The sequence below is a fragment of the Panthera onca genome, chromosome D1 (genome assembly GCF_046562875.1).
Source record: "Panthera onca isolate mPanOnc1 chromosome D1, mPanOnc1 haplotype 2, whole genome shotgun sequence".
Taxonomy (NCBI): domain Eukaryota; kingdom Metazoa; phylum Chordata; class Mammalia; order Carnivora; family Felidae; genus Panthera; species Panthera onca.
The window spans coordinates 103,426,414-103,442,578 of NC_138348.1; the positions used below are offsets into that span (position 1 = coordinate 103,426,414).

General features: G+C 38.6%; 1 protein-coding gene across 1 annotated transcript in view; it reads left to right on the top strand.

The window, feature by feature from the left end:
• The window catches only part of ZW10 (zw10 kinetochore protein), a 34,668-nt gene that overhangs the window by 461 nt on the left and 18,042 nt on the right, over positions 1 to 16,165 (top strand). The window contains exons 2-7 of the mRNA XM_078432749.2: positions 3,162 to 3,296; positions 7,476 to 7,577; positions 7,771 to 7,848; positions 7,999 to 8,158; positions 9,726 to 9,878; positions 10,355 to 10,546. Of these exons, the coding sequence (XP_078288875.1) occupies positions 3,162 to 3,296; positions 7,476 to 7,577; positions 7,771 to 7,848; positions 7,999 to 8,158; positions 9,726 to 9,878; positions 10,355 to 10,546 (820 nt within the window). The remainder of the gene's footprint in view (positions 1 to 3,161; positions 3,297 to 7,475; positions 7,578 to 7,770; positions 7,849 to 7,998; positions 8,159 to 9,725; positions 9,879 to 10,354; positions 10,547 to 16,165) is intronic.

Consider the following 16,165-nt stretch of genomic DNA (forward strand, 5'->3'; position numbering starts at 1 on the left):
GAGTGGGGTTAGGTTGGGGAGGGTTGGGGTGGGGTCGGGGTGGGGTCGGGGGATTTGGAGGAAGACTGAGGAGACCAGCAGGAGAGGTGGGACTGCAAGCCCCGAGGTGTCTAGGGAGGGAGCTTGTGAGAGGGATAGAAATGCAGGCAGGACCCCCAAGGCATTTCCTCCACCCACTCCTTTTTGTACGATTTGTTGATGAATAAAATAGCTTTGGGAGAATGGTACCTTTCTCCTCTCTGAAATTTTTGTTGTTCAAATCTGTCAACATGTTTATTAAACTCTGTTCTTCACCCCCAAGTGCTTTGAGGCTGTCCTGAGTGTTACAAAACTTGTAAAGAGCACTTTAGTGGACCCTGCTGTCTTGAGATTGATACACACACAAAAAGCACGTAGCCATTGACAGTTTTCACTTGGTATTGCTGTCCTTACCTTGCCAGTATTCACCCACATCTCTGTTGGATTCATTTAAAATTATGTGCACCCGCATGAAGTCTGAATTTAAGGGAGCAAGTTTGGCACCTTATCACAAAGGCACAAGAAGTAGGTCTTTCTAGCAACCCTTGATGTTATGAAAATAGTTTCCTGAAATCAGTAAGCATTCAGGTTACTGGCATCTCTTCTTTTACAGGGCTGTAGCATTTTTCACCACTTTTTATATGGTGGAAAGACTATTAAGCTACCTTAGCACGGCATTCAAGGCTCCTGCCGTTCTGGATCTAACTCTCCTTTCACCAGGTTTCCTTTACCAACTTGAATCCTCAGCCAACTGACAATTACTTTCTGTGCTTCAAGCAGACCCAATATTTTTCTTGGTTCCCAATTTTGTTTACGTTGTCATTTCTCCATCTTTGCTTGTAGTATTCTACCCATTTTTTATGTTCCATCTCAAATGCAATTTTCTGCATGAAAAATATCCCCATTTTGCTCCAGCAGAGGTGACCTCTTTCTCATTTGTGTTTCTGGAGGACATTAACTTTGTTCCTTAATTACATTTTTGTATTCTGGTTACATAGGTGTATAGTATTTTTCCTATATAAAAATAAGTTATTTTTAAGCAGGCATAATTTACCCTGGTATCTTCCAAAGCGTTCAGTGCAAAGTATTCAGTAATTTGTTTATTGATGAAACTCAAATTAAGTTAGACTTCTAAGATCAGGCCTTAAAGTTTTATAAGCAAGAATATAGAAGTTCATAAATTGAAGTATACAGATTGTGAATTTAATTTGTCTATTTGCTTTTCTGTTGACTGTATGATTAAAATTGCTGGCTATAGTCTGAGCTAATCTAGTTCACTATGAAAACTGGCTCCCCCTTTTCTTTTTTAGCATTTGTACAGCTTTTGGGCACTGGCGGAATTTGGTGATTTTTGTCTTCTTCGATCTAATAATGTTATAGGATCCTTAAGGGTGAGAGAAATGTGATTTTCTTTTCTTTTTTTTCTTTTTTCTTTTTTTAATTTAATTTTTTATTTTTAAAAATTTACATCCAAATTAGTTAGCATCTAGTGCAACAATGATTTCAGGAGTAGATTCCTTAATGTCCCTTACCCATTTAGCCCATCCCCCCTCCCACAATCCCTTCCGTAACCCTCAGTTTGTTCTCCATATTTATGAGTCTCTTCTCTTTTGTTCCCCTCCCTGTTTTTATATTATTTTTGTTTCCCTTCTCTTATATTCATCTGTTTTGTCTATTAAAGTCCTCATATGAGTGAAGTCATATGATTTTTGTCTGACTAATTTCACTTAGCATAATACCTTCCAGTTTCATCTACATAGTTGCAAATGGTAAGATTTCCTTCTTTTTGATTGCCGAGTAATACTCCATTGTATGTATATACCACATCTTCTTTATCCACTCCTCCATCGATGGACATTTGGGCTCTTTCCATACTTTGGCTATTGTGGATAGTGCTGCTATAAACATGGGGGTGCATGTGTCCCTTCAAAACAGCACACTTGTATCCCTTGGATAAATGCCTAGTAGTGCAATTGCTGGGTCATAAGGTAGTTCTATTTTTAGTTTTTTGAGGAACCTCCATCCTGTTTTCCAGAGTGGCTGCACCAGTTTTCATTCCCACCAACAATGCACAAGAGATCCTCTTTCTCTGCATCCTCACCAACATCTGTTGTTGCCTGAGTTGTTCATGTTAGCCATTCTGACAGGTGTGAGGTGGTATCTCATCATGGTTTTGGTTTGTATTTCCCTGATGATGAGTGATGTTGAGCATGTTTTCATGTGTCAGTTGGCCATCTGGATGTCTTCTTTGGAGAAGTGTCTCTTCATGTCTTTTGCCCATTTCTTCACTGGATGATTTGTTTTTTGGGTGTTGAGTTTGATAAGTTCTTTATAGATTTTGGATACTAATCCTTTATCTGATATGTTGTTTGCAAATATCTTCTCCCATTCTGTCGGTTGCCTTTTAGTTTTGCTGATTGTTTCCTTTGCTGTACAGAAGCGTTTTATTTTGATGAGGTCCCAATAGTTCATTTTTGCTTTTGTTTCCCTTGCCTCCGGAGATGTGTTGAGTAAGAAGTTGCTGCAGCCAAGATCAAAGAGGTTTTTGCCTGCTTTCTCCTCGAGGATTTTGATGGCTTCCTATCTTACATTGAGATCTTTCATCCATTCTGAGTTTATTTTTGTGTATAGTGTAAGAAAGTGGTCCAGGTTCATTCTTCTGCCTGTCACTGTCCAGTTTTCCCAGCACGACTTGCTGAAGAGACTGTCTTTATTCCACTGGATATTCTTTCCTGCTTTGTCAAAGATTAGTTGGCCATATGTTTGTGGGTCAATTTCTGGGTTCTGTATTCTGTTCCATTGATCTGAGTGTCTGTTCTTGTGCCAGTACCATACTGTCTTGATGATTACAGCTTTGTAGTATAGCTTGAAGTCTGGGATTGTGATGCCTCCTGCTTTGGTTTTCTTTTTCAAGATCGTTTGGCTATTTGGGGTCTTTTCTGTTTCCATACAAATTTTAGGATTATTGTTCTAGCTCTGTGAAGAGAAATGTGTTTTTCAAAGAAACCCATTGGCTGGGAGGAAAAGTGTGGGTAACTGGCAAGAAGGCTCCAACATGGAGGATTCCTTATGGAAGATGAGCTGTATATTTTTAATAGAGTTCTCGACTCATCTCACTGTAATTCTTCTGTCTTATTTTATAGGGTGAGGTGTGCACCATGATCAGTAAGAAGTATAGTGAATTCCTGCCTAGCATGCAAAGTGCACAGGACCTGGTTACTCAAGTGGATAAGCTGTCTGAGGACATTGACTTGCTGAAATCTAGGATAGAGAGTGAGGTAAGAATGGTTTGTTATATTGGTTAGGTTTGTAGGCTGGTCGTTCAGCTTCCTGATTCCTAAGACAATTCAGTTCTGTGTATAAGTTTTCAAGACCTCACTTTTCTTATTGGTAAATGGAAGTGGCATTAAATAATTTTAGGGTAACTGCCAATTTTAAAATAGAAATATTGTCCAAAACTATAATTTAAATGATTTTCATAGTAAAAATTTAAAGCTATAATAATAATGTCTTGCATTCGAATAGCACTTTATAAATTAAAAAAATAATCTCAGAATTTTATTGTCTTCAGAATAAAAACAGATAAAGCTTAGAACTGGGTCATTTGGCCTTTTCTCTTGTCTCCTCTTAGTTTAAAATGTTTCTGTCTCTCTTTTTTTTAATTAAAAAAAAATTTTTTTTTAATTTTAGAGAGAGAGTGCACGCACGCGTGGGCGGGGGAGAGGGGCAGAAGGAGAGGGAGAAAGAGAATCCCAAGCAGGCTCCACACTGCCTGAAATCAAGAGTCTGATGGTCATCCGACTGAGCTACCCAGGCTTGATTTGCCAATTACAAGCACTGTGGTTCCTGTCATAAAGCCACTCTCTGGATGCAGAGAGAATCCTTGCCCATCTTGTACTGTATCACTGTGTAGGGCCAGTGCCTGCTGTGTTTCTTCTGGATGGTCTGGTGGGTTTAGAAATGCTTATCACGTTTGCCGGAGTGCTGCCATCACAAAAAGAAGTCAGCCAGTCTGCAAACAAAAATAGCCACTTTATAATTTTAAAAACATTTTTTCACCTATGTTATTTCACCAGTATTTTTTCCCTGTATTTTACTTTTAGGAAACATAGTCATTTGAGGGAAGGAAAGCTGACCCTAGAGGTTTAAACAGGTGTAGTCTTCGAGGCCTTCTGCATCTATTGCCAAATTCTTGGGCAGGGCTCACTGATACCCCAAATCAAGTTGGTGAAGCATTTTCAGGGTCCTCAAGGAAAGATACCCAAGTCTTTTCTCTATGTGATAATTACTAAAGAAGGAAAATGAGCAGAAGCATTTTTCAAAAGTTCTGTAGAAAATTTTATTCACAAATGGGGAAACTGCAGGTTACCTGGAAAATCGATCGCCAGTTCATCGACCATGATGATTAGAGGTTTTAATAAACATAAATCTGTTACTTTACAACTCTGTCACAGTTCAAATCATATTTTCAAGGTGTATTTATAATTAGTTGATTGTTTGATCAGCGAGTCAGTGGTGCAGTCTTAGATTGTACTATTAGACATACAGTGTCTGGAACAAGAGGGTCATGGCCTGTCTGTACCTTTTGCTGGCCAGATTATGGTTGGTGAAATTTATTCATTTCTGGTTGTTACATTTTGAAAGGTGCCTGGTCTGAATGAGAAGGTCCATGCCCAAACATTGTATCATTGGAACAGTGAAAGAAACTAAGGACATTTAGCCTTAGTAAGATTCAAATTTATGGCTGGAGAAGCGGAATTAGGTTGAACAGGTAGATATTAATAGAGATTTATTTAGCCATTTGGTATATTTATTGAGCCATCTGCTAGGTGTGAAATACTGTGGTAGCTGCTGAACAAGACAATTTTTTATTTCACAATGCGAATCTCATGCTTAATGTAGATGACTAAAGTAGTATGATACACATTAAGTAGAAATAATTCAATCAGAGAGGGAAAATACAGCTCAGCTTGGCTTCTTGTAGGAAATAGTATCAGACCAAAACCTGAAGTGCTTGGTAGTTAGACAAAGAGGAAGGAGTGTTTCAGATGGACGTAGGAGATAGCATTGCAGAAGCATAGATGTAATGAGAGATGTTGCTTTTGGAGAGCTGTGGCAATTCCACGTGACTCGTGTCCAGAGAGTGTGGTGGAAAGGGACACAAGATGAGACTAGAAAGGTAAGCAGGGACCTTGTATATCAGGTTAAGCGGTTTGGAAATTATCTTGATGGCCCTGTGGAAGCCATGCCTCCATGGCTTTTCAGCAGAGTAGTGACATTGGATTTGAATTTTAGAAATCCCATTCTGCTGGCAATTTGAAGAAAGGACTTGAGGAAAACGAGACCGAGAAATGAGAAGGCAGTTAAAGCATAAGGAGGCAGTTAAACTAATCAGGGAAGAAAGGACAGTGGCCAGCTCTGAAGTCAGTGGCAGTGAGAATAGAGGAGAGGATGAGAATGAATCCTAGTGACGTTTAACAGGTAGGATCTTTGGGACATTAGGTGGGGAGTGAAAGATGGAGGGGTCAAGGATAGTGAAGAACCAGGTCATTGATGTGCCATTCACTGCAGTAGAGGGTCTAGAGGAGTGGGTTTTTGTGGGGAGCCTTTGGGATATCCCAACGGAGCTGCACAGTTGGAGTGTATTAAAACAAAGGCTAGACTTCCAAAAGAAACGAAAAGAGAGAGACAGACAGACCTTGAAATGCAGTTGCTCAAATGGCTCTTTCATTGCAGTAGTTTAGGCTAGCAGGCTGATCCTATACAGTCAAGAACTTTGAGGTGGTCTCAGATTTTAATCTACACACAAGTTAGCTAGTTAGCCTGCCACGATTTCATGGATGCTGTTAGAAGACATGAGACTCCTTGGATGGCAGATGGATAGTGTATTACTCAGAGCAGTGGGCCGGTTGAGCATTTTGTTCAGAGGTTAAGAGCAAAGAGAGGGCACGGAGGAGGGACATGTGTTTTCCTGACTCAGACTTGGAAATGGTGCACGTCACTTCTGCTTCGATTTCAGTAGTGAGATCTTAGACACATGGTCACACTCCACTGAGAGAAGCTAGAACGTATAGTCTCATTGGGTAGCCACGTGCTCCTACTGTGAGAGAATGGGAAAATGGATTTGCATGTCACCCGTCCATATACATGTTTGAAGGTTAGGAAAATGATATGGACTTGAGATAGTAGTCCTTAGAAATTGAAGCCATGGGAATGGATGAGATTGCCCAGAGAGAGTGTATAGAGCACGGTTTCTCAACCTCAGCCCAGTTGATACTTGGAGCTGGATAGTTGTTTGTTGTGGTGGGCTATCCTGTGCATTGTGGGGTATTTAGCAGTATCCCCTGCCTCTACTCACTAGATGCCAGTAGAATTCCTTCATTTGTTACAACCCAAAATGTCTCCAGATATTGTCAAATGTCCTCGAAGGGGAGTGGGGCAAAAAAAATAAAAATAAAAAAAAGATTATTTTTTGAGAACCACTGGTTCAGAGTAGGATGAGGGCCAGGGAGAAAGGAATATCAATATGTTTGAAGTAGTCAGAGGGAAAATGAAGTGATCCAAAGAAAATGAATGGCCAGAGAACTAGGAGGAAAGTCAGTGGAGAATAATTTCAGGGAATTAAGAGAAAGAAGTTAACTGTACTGATAGATAGTTAAACGCTGATGATGTATGCTTTGGATTTAGCCACAAGGAGTTGATTGGTGTTTTGGACACTGTTTTGCAGTAGTTTTGATGGAAACCAGATCTCAGCGAGTTACAGAATGAACGATAGGTGAGAAACTAGACTGTGAGTATGGCTCACTTTTGAAAGAAGCTTGGTTTTATGAGAGGGAGGAGACAAATAAGGTAGCTACTGAGAAATATACGTGGTTGCTGAGGTAGAGGAAATTTTTTCTCAAAGACGGGGGAAATTTCAGCATGTTTAAACCTGAAGGAAGGAGCCTTGCTCTAGTGGGTATTCAATCAGTGTATATTTTATAAACGAAGAATGAATTAGGAAGAGGTAAAGGTACAGAAGAGAGGAAATAATTAATAGTGCAAAGTCCCTGAAAAGGCAGGACAGGATGGGAGGTGGATTCTGATTTAACATAAAGTCCTTCTAATAGAGCTATCAGCTGTGGAATGAGTTGTCACTTGGCAACGGGGATACCGCTCTAGTCATCCAGGTAGATGAGCTCTCTGATGAAAAATACTGCTTAACTTAAGGATAGATGGTGACCTGAGCGTATTATGTTGCCGGGAATAGGTATTGCTGCAGAGGGTAATGGTTTGGACTAAGTGGATGCTTAAGATCTCTTCCTCATACATTCTGTGTTTTTTTTATTCCGCTCTTAACCAGCATTTAAATTTCAACGTGAATTATGTTCGCCTACAAAAGCTTATGAATTAGCTACAAACGTCTTGTTTCTTAGATACCATATAGCCTGAAAGTACTTTTCTTTGATGTGGATTAGGTCCGCCGGGATCTTCATGTGTCAACTGCTGAATTTACAGATTTGAAGCAACAGTTGGAAAGAGACTCGGTAGTTCTGAATTTGCTTAAACAGCTGCAAGAGGTCAGTAAAACTAAATTCAAACTTCAGTGTTTCAGGGGCGAGAAAATTATTTGTTTTCAGTTGGTCTCATTTTTAAATGTGTATCCCCTGGTTCTAAGGGTTTTTTTTTCAGATTTTAAAAACAAAAGCAGACAGACTTGAAATAATAGGATGTATAAAATGAAATACCTAATAACCATGCTTATCTTTTCAGTTTTCTTCTGCTATTGAAGAATATAACTGCGCATTAACAGAGAAGAAGTATGTTACTGCTGCTCGGTGTCTGGAAGAGGTATTAAACTCTTTCTCCACAGTATAAGCAATTAGTACTCTTCTTGTTTTCAGTAAATTTTGTGTTCTGTGTGTTCCTTGTCATTATACAAATAGATTCTAATTGCCCTGAGTCCAGATGGAATGTCTAACGATTCCATTTCACTGCCAGGCACAGAAATGCTTGAAGTTACTAAAATCCAGAAAATGCTTTGATTTAAAAATGTTGAAATCTCTCAGCATGGAGCTCACAATACAGAAACAGAACATATTCTATCACCTTGGAGAAGAGTGGCAGAAGCTGATTGTATGGAAGTTCCCGCCATCAAAAGGTGCTGCTGACCTCAGGTGGACTGCTTTGCTTAATCTGCCTGAACCAGTTTGGCCTCTGAATATATTCTAAATATTTTATTTTGGTGGATGAGGAGATTTCATTTATCATTATTCCGAGTCTGCACTGAATTCTCATATCAAGCAGAATGCTGGTTAGGACTCACTCCTCTGGATTCCTGAAGTGTCCTCATTTTACTTCCCTTACATCCTTCTCTCTGTCCCCATCATGAGGAAGGAGCACAGAAGAGGAGGACGATTGGGTGGGTGGGATTCACGTGATGATGGTGTGGTAGAGGAGGTCCCAGCGGTTTAAAACCCCACGGAGTTTCCACTGCATTGTAGGTACACCCATTCCCAGCAGCCCTACTCCCAACAGTTTACCTTGACTAGAAAGCTTTGAAAGGCTGTTCTACCATTTTCTCTCTTGGTGAGGAAAGAAGACAGGGGGTCAGTGGGACAGGGGTCTGGCTTAATTTTTTTCAGTCCTTGGGGAAAAAATAGTGGCAAAATTATGCGATAGGGGATGCTTTATAAGATGAAGAAATGGGATTACTTGGCTCTGGCTTTGATTTATGTTGTTTGGCTCTCAGTCTCTCTGCTCACTTGTAGGTGTGAGCCTTCTTGGAAGTCTTGTTTACACAAAGTAAAACCTCGGAGAGTAGATGTAAGCGACATGCCATTACCCCTAGTATGTTTTTCTAGTATTGAATCTTGAAAATTTTAGTTTGTTTCAGGGGAAAGGTCACAGTCTCTCCCATCCCCTGGCCCATATCCACGTGGGGGCCTCCAAATTCACTGTATATGTATGTGTGTACATAGACATACACACAAACATACACATATGTATTTTATACAAACAAAATATTTCATATTTTGAAGGAAGTAATCTAGAAAATTTTGGATTCTATTTCCGAGCAGAATGTAAAATTAAGAGAAGATAGCAGGTGTGTTAATACTTTGTTATAATACAACCTTCTTGTTAAACTTGTTAGGCTGTTCTCTATACTCGGTAAGAAAGAACATTAAAGAAGATACCTTGAGACCAGGACCTCACTTTTCATTCCTTACCTTCACTCCATTCATATTTAATAAGCATTTATTAGGCACATCATGTTGCTTTTGCACTTAGTTTGATTTTTTGAATTTCCCAAAAACAGTCATTTTCTGTTTTAAAGTGATGCCAAGGACATGTATGTCATAATTAAAATTTGGTCACAGGGGTGCCTGGGTGGCTCAGTCGGTTAAGCGTCCAAAGTCGGCTCAGGTCATGATCTCACGGTTCATGAGTTCCAGCCCCACATCAGGCTCTTTGCTGACAGCATGGAGCCTGGAGCCTGCTTTGGATTCTGTGTCCCCTCTCTCTCTGCCCCTCCCCTGCTCATGCTCTGTCTCTCTCTCCCTCTCAAAAATAAACATTAAAAAAATAAAATAAAATTTGGTTACATTAGAAGTATATTATAATAAAACCGCATATTGAGGAATCTCAGTAGTGAATGAGCTCTGAGGAACAGAAGTGGGAATGTATTGTATTGCTGAGATAGCTGATGTTTTTCCCCTTTCTCTTAGATACCAGCAACTTGGAATCTTGCCTACAAACAGAACTTCATTTATGCATTGAACAATCTCAGAAAGAAGAGAAGACCCCTGGGCCACCAATCAGTTCGGTGCTCTTGGCATTTTCTATTCTTGGGGAGCTACAAATGAAGCTTAAATCATTTGGTAAAACATACTACTTTGTTTCATTTACATGAAATCTTAGAAGGTTCAGTGTTTAAGGAATAGCAAAGAAGTCTAGAGAAGAAGTCTAGAGAAGTCTGTTCTCTAGATAATATTGATGATAGATGTAGGGTTTGGCCTCATGATTTATCAAATGGAATTCTCATAAATATAACCCTTTTTATTAAGGGGTTGGATCCTTTCTTGTCTTTCCTTTTTTCCTTGTTTTAAACTAGCTACTGCTATTTATTTTACTGGACTGTTTTGAATAATTTAAATAAAGACCTGTAGACAGTCTCTGGGAAACTTCAGTGGTAAAACCTGCCATGCATAATGAGTGGTGTGTGATTCACATTATATGTATTTTTATTGTTAGGTTCAAAGATTTTTTTTTTTTTTTTTTTTTGGGTGGTGTGGCATGCTTGCTTTTTAAAAGTTTCTTCCAGTGATTTCTGATGAACGTTCATAAAATTTTTCAGGTCAGATGCTGCTGAAGTATATCCTTAGGCCTCTGGCATCTTGCCCATCTCTTTATGCTGTGGTAGAAAGCCAGCCTAACATCATTAGTATTCGTTTTGAATCTGTGATGACTGACTTGGAACATCCATCACCTTCTGAAGTTTTTGCAAAGATCAGACTAGTACTGGAAGTGCTCCAGAAACACCTTCTAGGTATGTGTCCCCAAGGTAGTGCTCTCATATTTTTACGTTTGGGAAAAAGTCAATATTATTTTTAAAGTAAATAGTATTTTAAGGTAGATAAACATGCCCCCAAGTTGAATGTATAGAGGATTGGAGGTGAGTAAATTATGCCATAGGAGTAAAGTCATTACCTTCTTGTTTCCTGCTCTGCTTTACGATCATTTTCCTCCCCATATGGAAAGTAGGGTCACCAAGGGTTGTAATAGTTACTTAAATTCTGGGATATGCTTCTCTCACTAGACTTGTAGCATCACATATTGGGACTCTTGCTTTAATTATGGGCGAAGCAGAGATGAACCAAGTACTGCTTTACGTATTTCATTGGGAAGATCCCATTCATCTGGTAGAAACAAACTAGATTTAAGAAATAAAGTACATTCCATCTCAACCAGTTGGGTAGATCTTTATACATTCACGATTGAGATAGCCATTTTCTGTATTGCTCTGAATAATTATTTTTAGTTGTAATACTGTGAAAAATAACATGTTCTTCTGGTGTATTAATACTGTTGTTTTTTAGTTATTTGACTTCTTTATGCTGTTTTCAGTTGTCTGGCTGAATAGTCAAATCAAACAATCTTGATGTGGACAAAATAAAAAAAAATGCTGGTGTTGTTTGAATGCCTTCCTGGCAGTCCTTTAGTTTATTAATGTAAAATAATTTCTGTGTAAAGCAAGGAAGGAATTGGTTCTAGTTTTAACAGTAGCAGAGAAGAAGAAAAGTCTTAAGACTTGTATAAACTGCAGAAATCCAAGGTAGTTCTTTTGTTCCTTCACTTAGGGAGATAATACATAGCAATAAACAAAGTTGTAAACTAAGTATCGAAGGATTGGGAAGAACCAGAGATCTCTGATGCTTGAGTCTCCTCTCTCACACTCCCATCCATGGATCACATAGCCAGCCTGAGCACTGGTAGTGAGAGCGAGGTCACTTCCTCTTGATACATTCTGTTCAGTCTCTGGGAAACTCTTGAGTTTTATGGAGTTTTTGTTTGTTTTTTAAAAATCATATCTTCTATGTCTATGGTAAATACTACTGGCAAAGCCTCCATTTTGCAGATTAAATCTTTAAGGTAGTCGTTTAACAAATTTGTTCAAAATACATTGCTCTGTAATGTCTGCTTCATGGATGCCATTTCTACTGTGTGGAATTACATATAACATGTCTAACTCCTGTTACACATGATGGACTTCTAAGTTCTTTACAGTAGCTGTTATTTCCCCTGTATCTTACCACCAATATAAACATCCTTAGGTTTTTTGAATCACATAGTTTTAAGTTCCTATTTTCATTGCTCTTCTGTGAATGTATTCCATTTCTTCTATAGTCTTATTCAAAGTATGGTATTCAAAACAGAACAAAGTATTATAGGTATAGTGTGAAACACTTCAGAGTAGTTTGCCAGTACTCATGCTCTCATTCTCAGTTCCATGCTTCTATGAAGATAGCCTTTTTGTTTTTATTTCTTAATTTTTTTTTTAACGTTTATTTATTTTTGAGACAGAGAGAGACAGAGCATGAACGGGGGAGGGGCAGAGAGAGAGGGAGACACAGAATCGGAAGCAGGCTCCAGGCTCTGAGCCATCAGCCCAGAGCCTGACACGGGGCTCGAACTCACGGACCGTGAGATCGTGACCTGAGCCGAAGTTGGACGCTTAACCGACTGAGCCACCCAGGCGCCCCATTTATTTCTTAATTTTTAAGAAATTAATTTTATTTAAATTCTAGTGAGCATACAGTGCAATATTAGTTTCAGGAGTAGAATTCACTGATTCATCCCTTACATATAACACCCAGTGCTCATCACAAGTGTCCTCCTTAGTACCCATCACCCATCTAGCCCATCCCCCACCCTACTCCATCCATCAGCCCTCAGATTGTTCTCTATTTTTACTAGTCTCTTATGGTTTGTTTTCCCTCTCTTCCCACCCCCTACCATATGTTCATCTGTTTTGTTTCTTAAATTCCACATATGAGTGAAATCATATGATATTTATCTTTCTCTGACTGACTTATTTCACTTAGCATAATACACTGTAGCTCCATCCACATTGTTGCAGATGGCAAGATTTCATTCTTTTTGAATATTCTGAGTAATATTCCATTGTGTGTGTGTATGTGTGTGCACATATTCCATTGTGTGTGTGTGTATATATATACATATACATGTATACATATACATATATGTATACACATACATGTGTATGTATATATATACACACACACATACATACATATATACATACATATATACACATACATACACACACACACCACATCTTTATTTATCAATGGGTGGAAATCTGGGCTCTCTCCATAGTTTGACTGTTGCTGATAATGCTCCTATAAACATCAGGGTGTAGGTATCCCTTGAAATCTGTATTTTTGTATCCTTTGGGTAAATACCCAGGAGTGCAATTGCTGGATCTTAGGGTAGTTCTGTTTTTAACTTTTTGAGGAACCTTCATACTGTTTTCCAGGGTGGCAACACCAGTTTGCATTCCCACCAACAGTGCAAGAGGGTTCCCCTTTCTATGCATCCTTGCCAACATCTTTGTTTCCTGAGTTATGAATTTTAGCCATTCTGACAGATGTGAGGTGGTACCTCATCATGGTTTTGGTTTGTATTTCCCTGATGATGAGTGATGTTGAGCATCTTTTCATGTGTCTGTTAGCCATCTGGATGTCTTCTTTGGAGAAGTATCCATTCATGTCTTCTGTCCCTTTTTTCACTGGATTATTCGTTTTCTGGGTGTTGAGTTTGATAAGTTCCTTACAGATTTTAGATACTAACCCTTTATCTGATATGTCATTTGCAAATATCTTCTCCCATTCCATCGGTTGCCTTTTAGTTTTGTTGATTGTTTTCTTTGCTGTGCAGAAGCTTTTTATTTTGATGAGGTCCCAGTAGTTCATTTTTGCTTTTGTTTTCCTTGCCTTTGGTGATGTGTCTAGTAAGAAGTTGCTCAGCTGATTTCAGAGAGTTGTTGCTTGTTTTCTTCTCTAGGATTTCAATGGTTTCCTATCTTGTATTTAGGTCTTTTCATCCATTTTGAGTTTATTTTTGTGTATGCTGTAAGAAAGTGGTCCAGGTACATTCTTCTGCGTGTTGCTGTCCAGTTTTCCCAGCACCATTTGCTGAAGAGACTGTCTTTTTTCCATTGGATATTCTTTCCTGCTTTGTCAAAGATTAGTTGGCTATACTTTTGTGGGTCTATTTCTGGGGTTCTCTGTTCTGTTCCATTTATCAAAAAGAAAAAGGACCCAAATAAATAAAGTCATGAATGAAAGAGGACAGATCACAGTCAACACCACAGAAACACAAACCATAATAAGAGAATATTATGAGTAATTATGTGCCAACAAATCAGGCAATCCAGAAGAAATGGATAAATTCCTAGAAATATATAAATTACCAAAACTGAAACAGGAAGAAATAGAAAATTTGAACAGACCCATAACCAGTAAAGAAATTGAATCAGTACAAACAAGAATCCAGGGCCAGATGGCTTCCCAGGGGGGATTCTGCCAAACATTTAAAGAAGAGTTAATATCTGGGGTGCCTGGGTGGCTCAGTCGGTTGGGCGGCCGACTTCAGCTCAGGTCATGATCTCTCGGTCCGTGAGTTCGAGCCCCGCATCGGGCTCTGTGCTGACAGCTCAGAGCCTGGAGCCTGTTTCAGATTCTGTGTCTCCCTCTCTCTGACCCTCCCCTGTTCATGCTCTGTCTCTCCCTGTCTCAAAAATAAATAAAAACGTTAAAAAAAAAAAAATTTAAGAAGAGTTAATACCTATTCTTTTGAAGCTGTTCCAAAAAATAGAAATGGAAGGAAAACTTCCAGACTCATTTTGTGAGGCCAGCATTACCTTCAAAACCAAAGACCCCACTAAAAAGGAGAATTACAGACCAATTTCCCTGACCAACATGGATGCAAAAATTCTCAACAAGTTATTAGCAGATCAAATTCAACAATACCTTAAAAGAATTATTCACCATGATCAAGTGAGATTTATTTCAGGGCTATAGGGATGGTTCAATATCCTCAAATCAATCAGTGTGATACATCACATTAATAAAAGATAAAAGGGTGCCTGGGTGGCTCAGTCGGTTAAACGACCGACTTTGGCTCAGGTCATGATCTCACAGTTCGTGAGTTTGAGCCCCACGTCGGCCTCTGTGCTAACAGCTCACAGCCTGAAGTCTGCTTTGGATTCTGTGTCTCCCTCTCTCTCTGCCCCTTCCCCACTCATGCTGTGTCTCTCTCTGTCTCTCAAAAATGAATAAATGTTAAAAAAATATTTAAGTAAATAAAAGAAAGGATAAGAACTACATGATCCTCTTAATAGAAGCAGAAATAATTTTAAATATATGAAACTATTTGTGTATGTATTACCATATATTTGTGTATAAGGTTATTATAATGTTACTTATAATACTGAAATACTGGAAAGTAATGAAATCTTGAAGAATAGGGAAATTACAAAGTAAATTATATAGCTATGTAGTAGATCACTTTGCATAATTATCGTATGGTTTATTGTATTGAATTTTTTTAAAGTAATGATTGGTTTTAAAACTAATTGCTTCTAAAAAGCTAACAACAAGCATTCTATTAAAGGATTAAAAACTTTGTTTCCATTAAAATCAGTTGTAAGTCAGGAATGCACGTTATCATTAATATTCTTTGGTATTGTTTTAGGGGTTGTAGCTAATGCAAAGAAGAGAAAATAAGTATGTATATTAGAAGAAATTATCTTTACATATAAATGATATAATCTCATACCTAGGAAACCAAAAGACTACTAAAACTTTAATAATTAATATGAAACTTAATAGTTGTATAGATACTAGTATGAAGATATAAAATTGATAATTTCTCTCTGTACTAGTAATAATCACTTGTAAATTAAATATAAAGAAATTTATAATGCTAACAAAATCTATAATATTTTTAAAGTTAAGCTTAATAAGAAAGGAGAGGACATATGTGAAGAGAACCATAAAATTTTCAAGATTATAAGACCTGAATAAAAGGGAGGCTATCTTGGATTAGAAGATAGCCTCATAAAATTGTCAGTTCATTCCAAATAATGTATAAATTTAATACATTTCCAGTCAAATACCCATTATATGTTTTCAAACTCAACAAACTCTAAAGCTTACATCAAAAATAGATTTGGGGGCGCCTGGGTGGCGCAGTTGATTAAGCGGCCGACTTCAGCTCAGGTCAAGATCTCATGGTTTGAGTTCGAGCCCCACGTTGGGCTCTGTGCTAACAGCTCAAAGCCTGGAACCTGCTTCAGATTCTGTGTCTCCCCCTCTCTCTCTGCCCTTCCCCTGCTCATGCTCTCTCTCTTTCTCTCTTTCTCTTTCTCAAAAATAAATAAACATTAAAAAAAAATTAAAAAATAAATAGATTTGGGGGTGCCTGGGTGGCTCAGTCGGTTAAGCATCTGACTTTGGCTCAGGTCACCGTCTCATGGTTTGTGAGTTTGAGCCCCACATCAAGGTACTCTCCTGTCAGCATGGAGCCTGCTTCGGATCCTCTGTCTCCCTCTCTCTGTATCTCCCCTGCTTGTGCACACTCT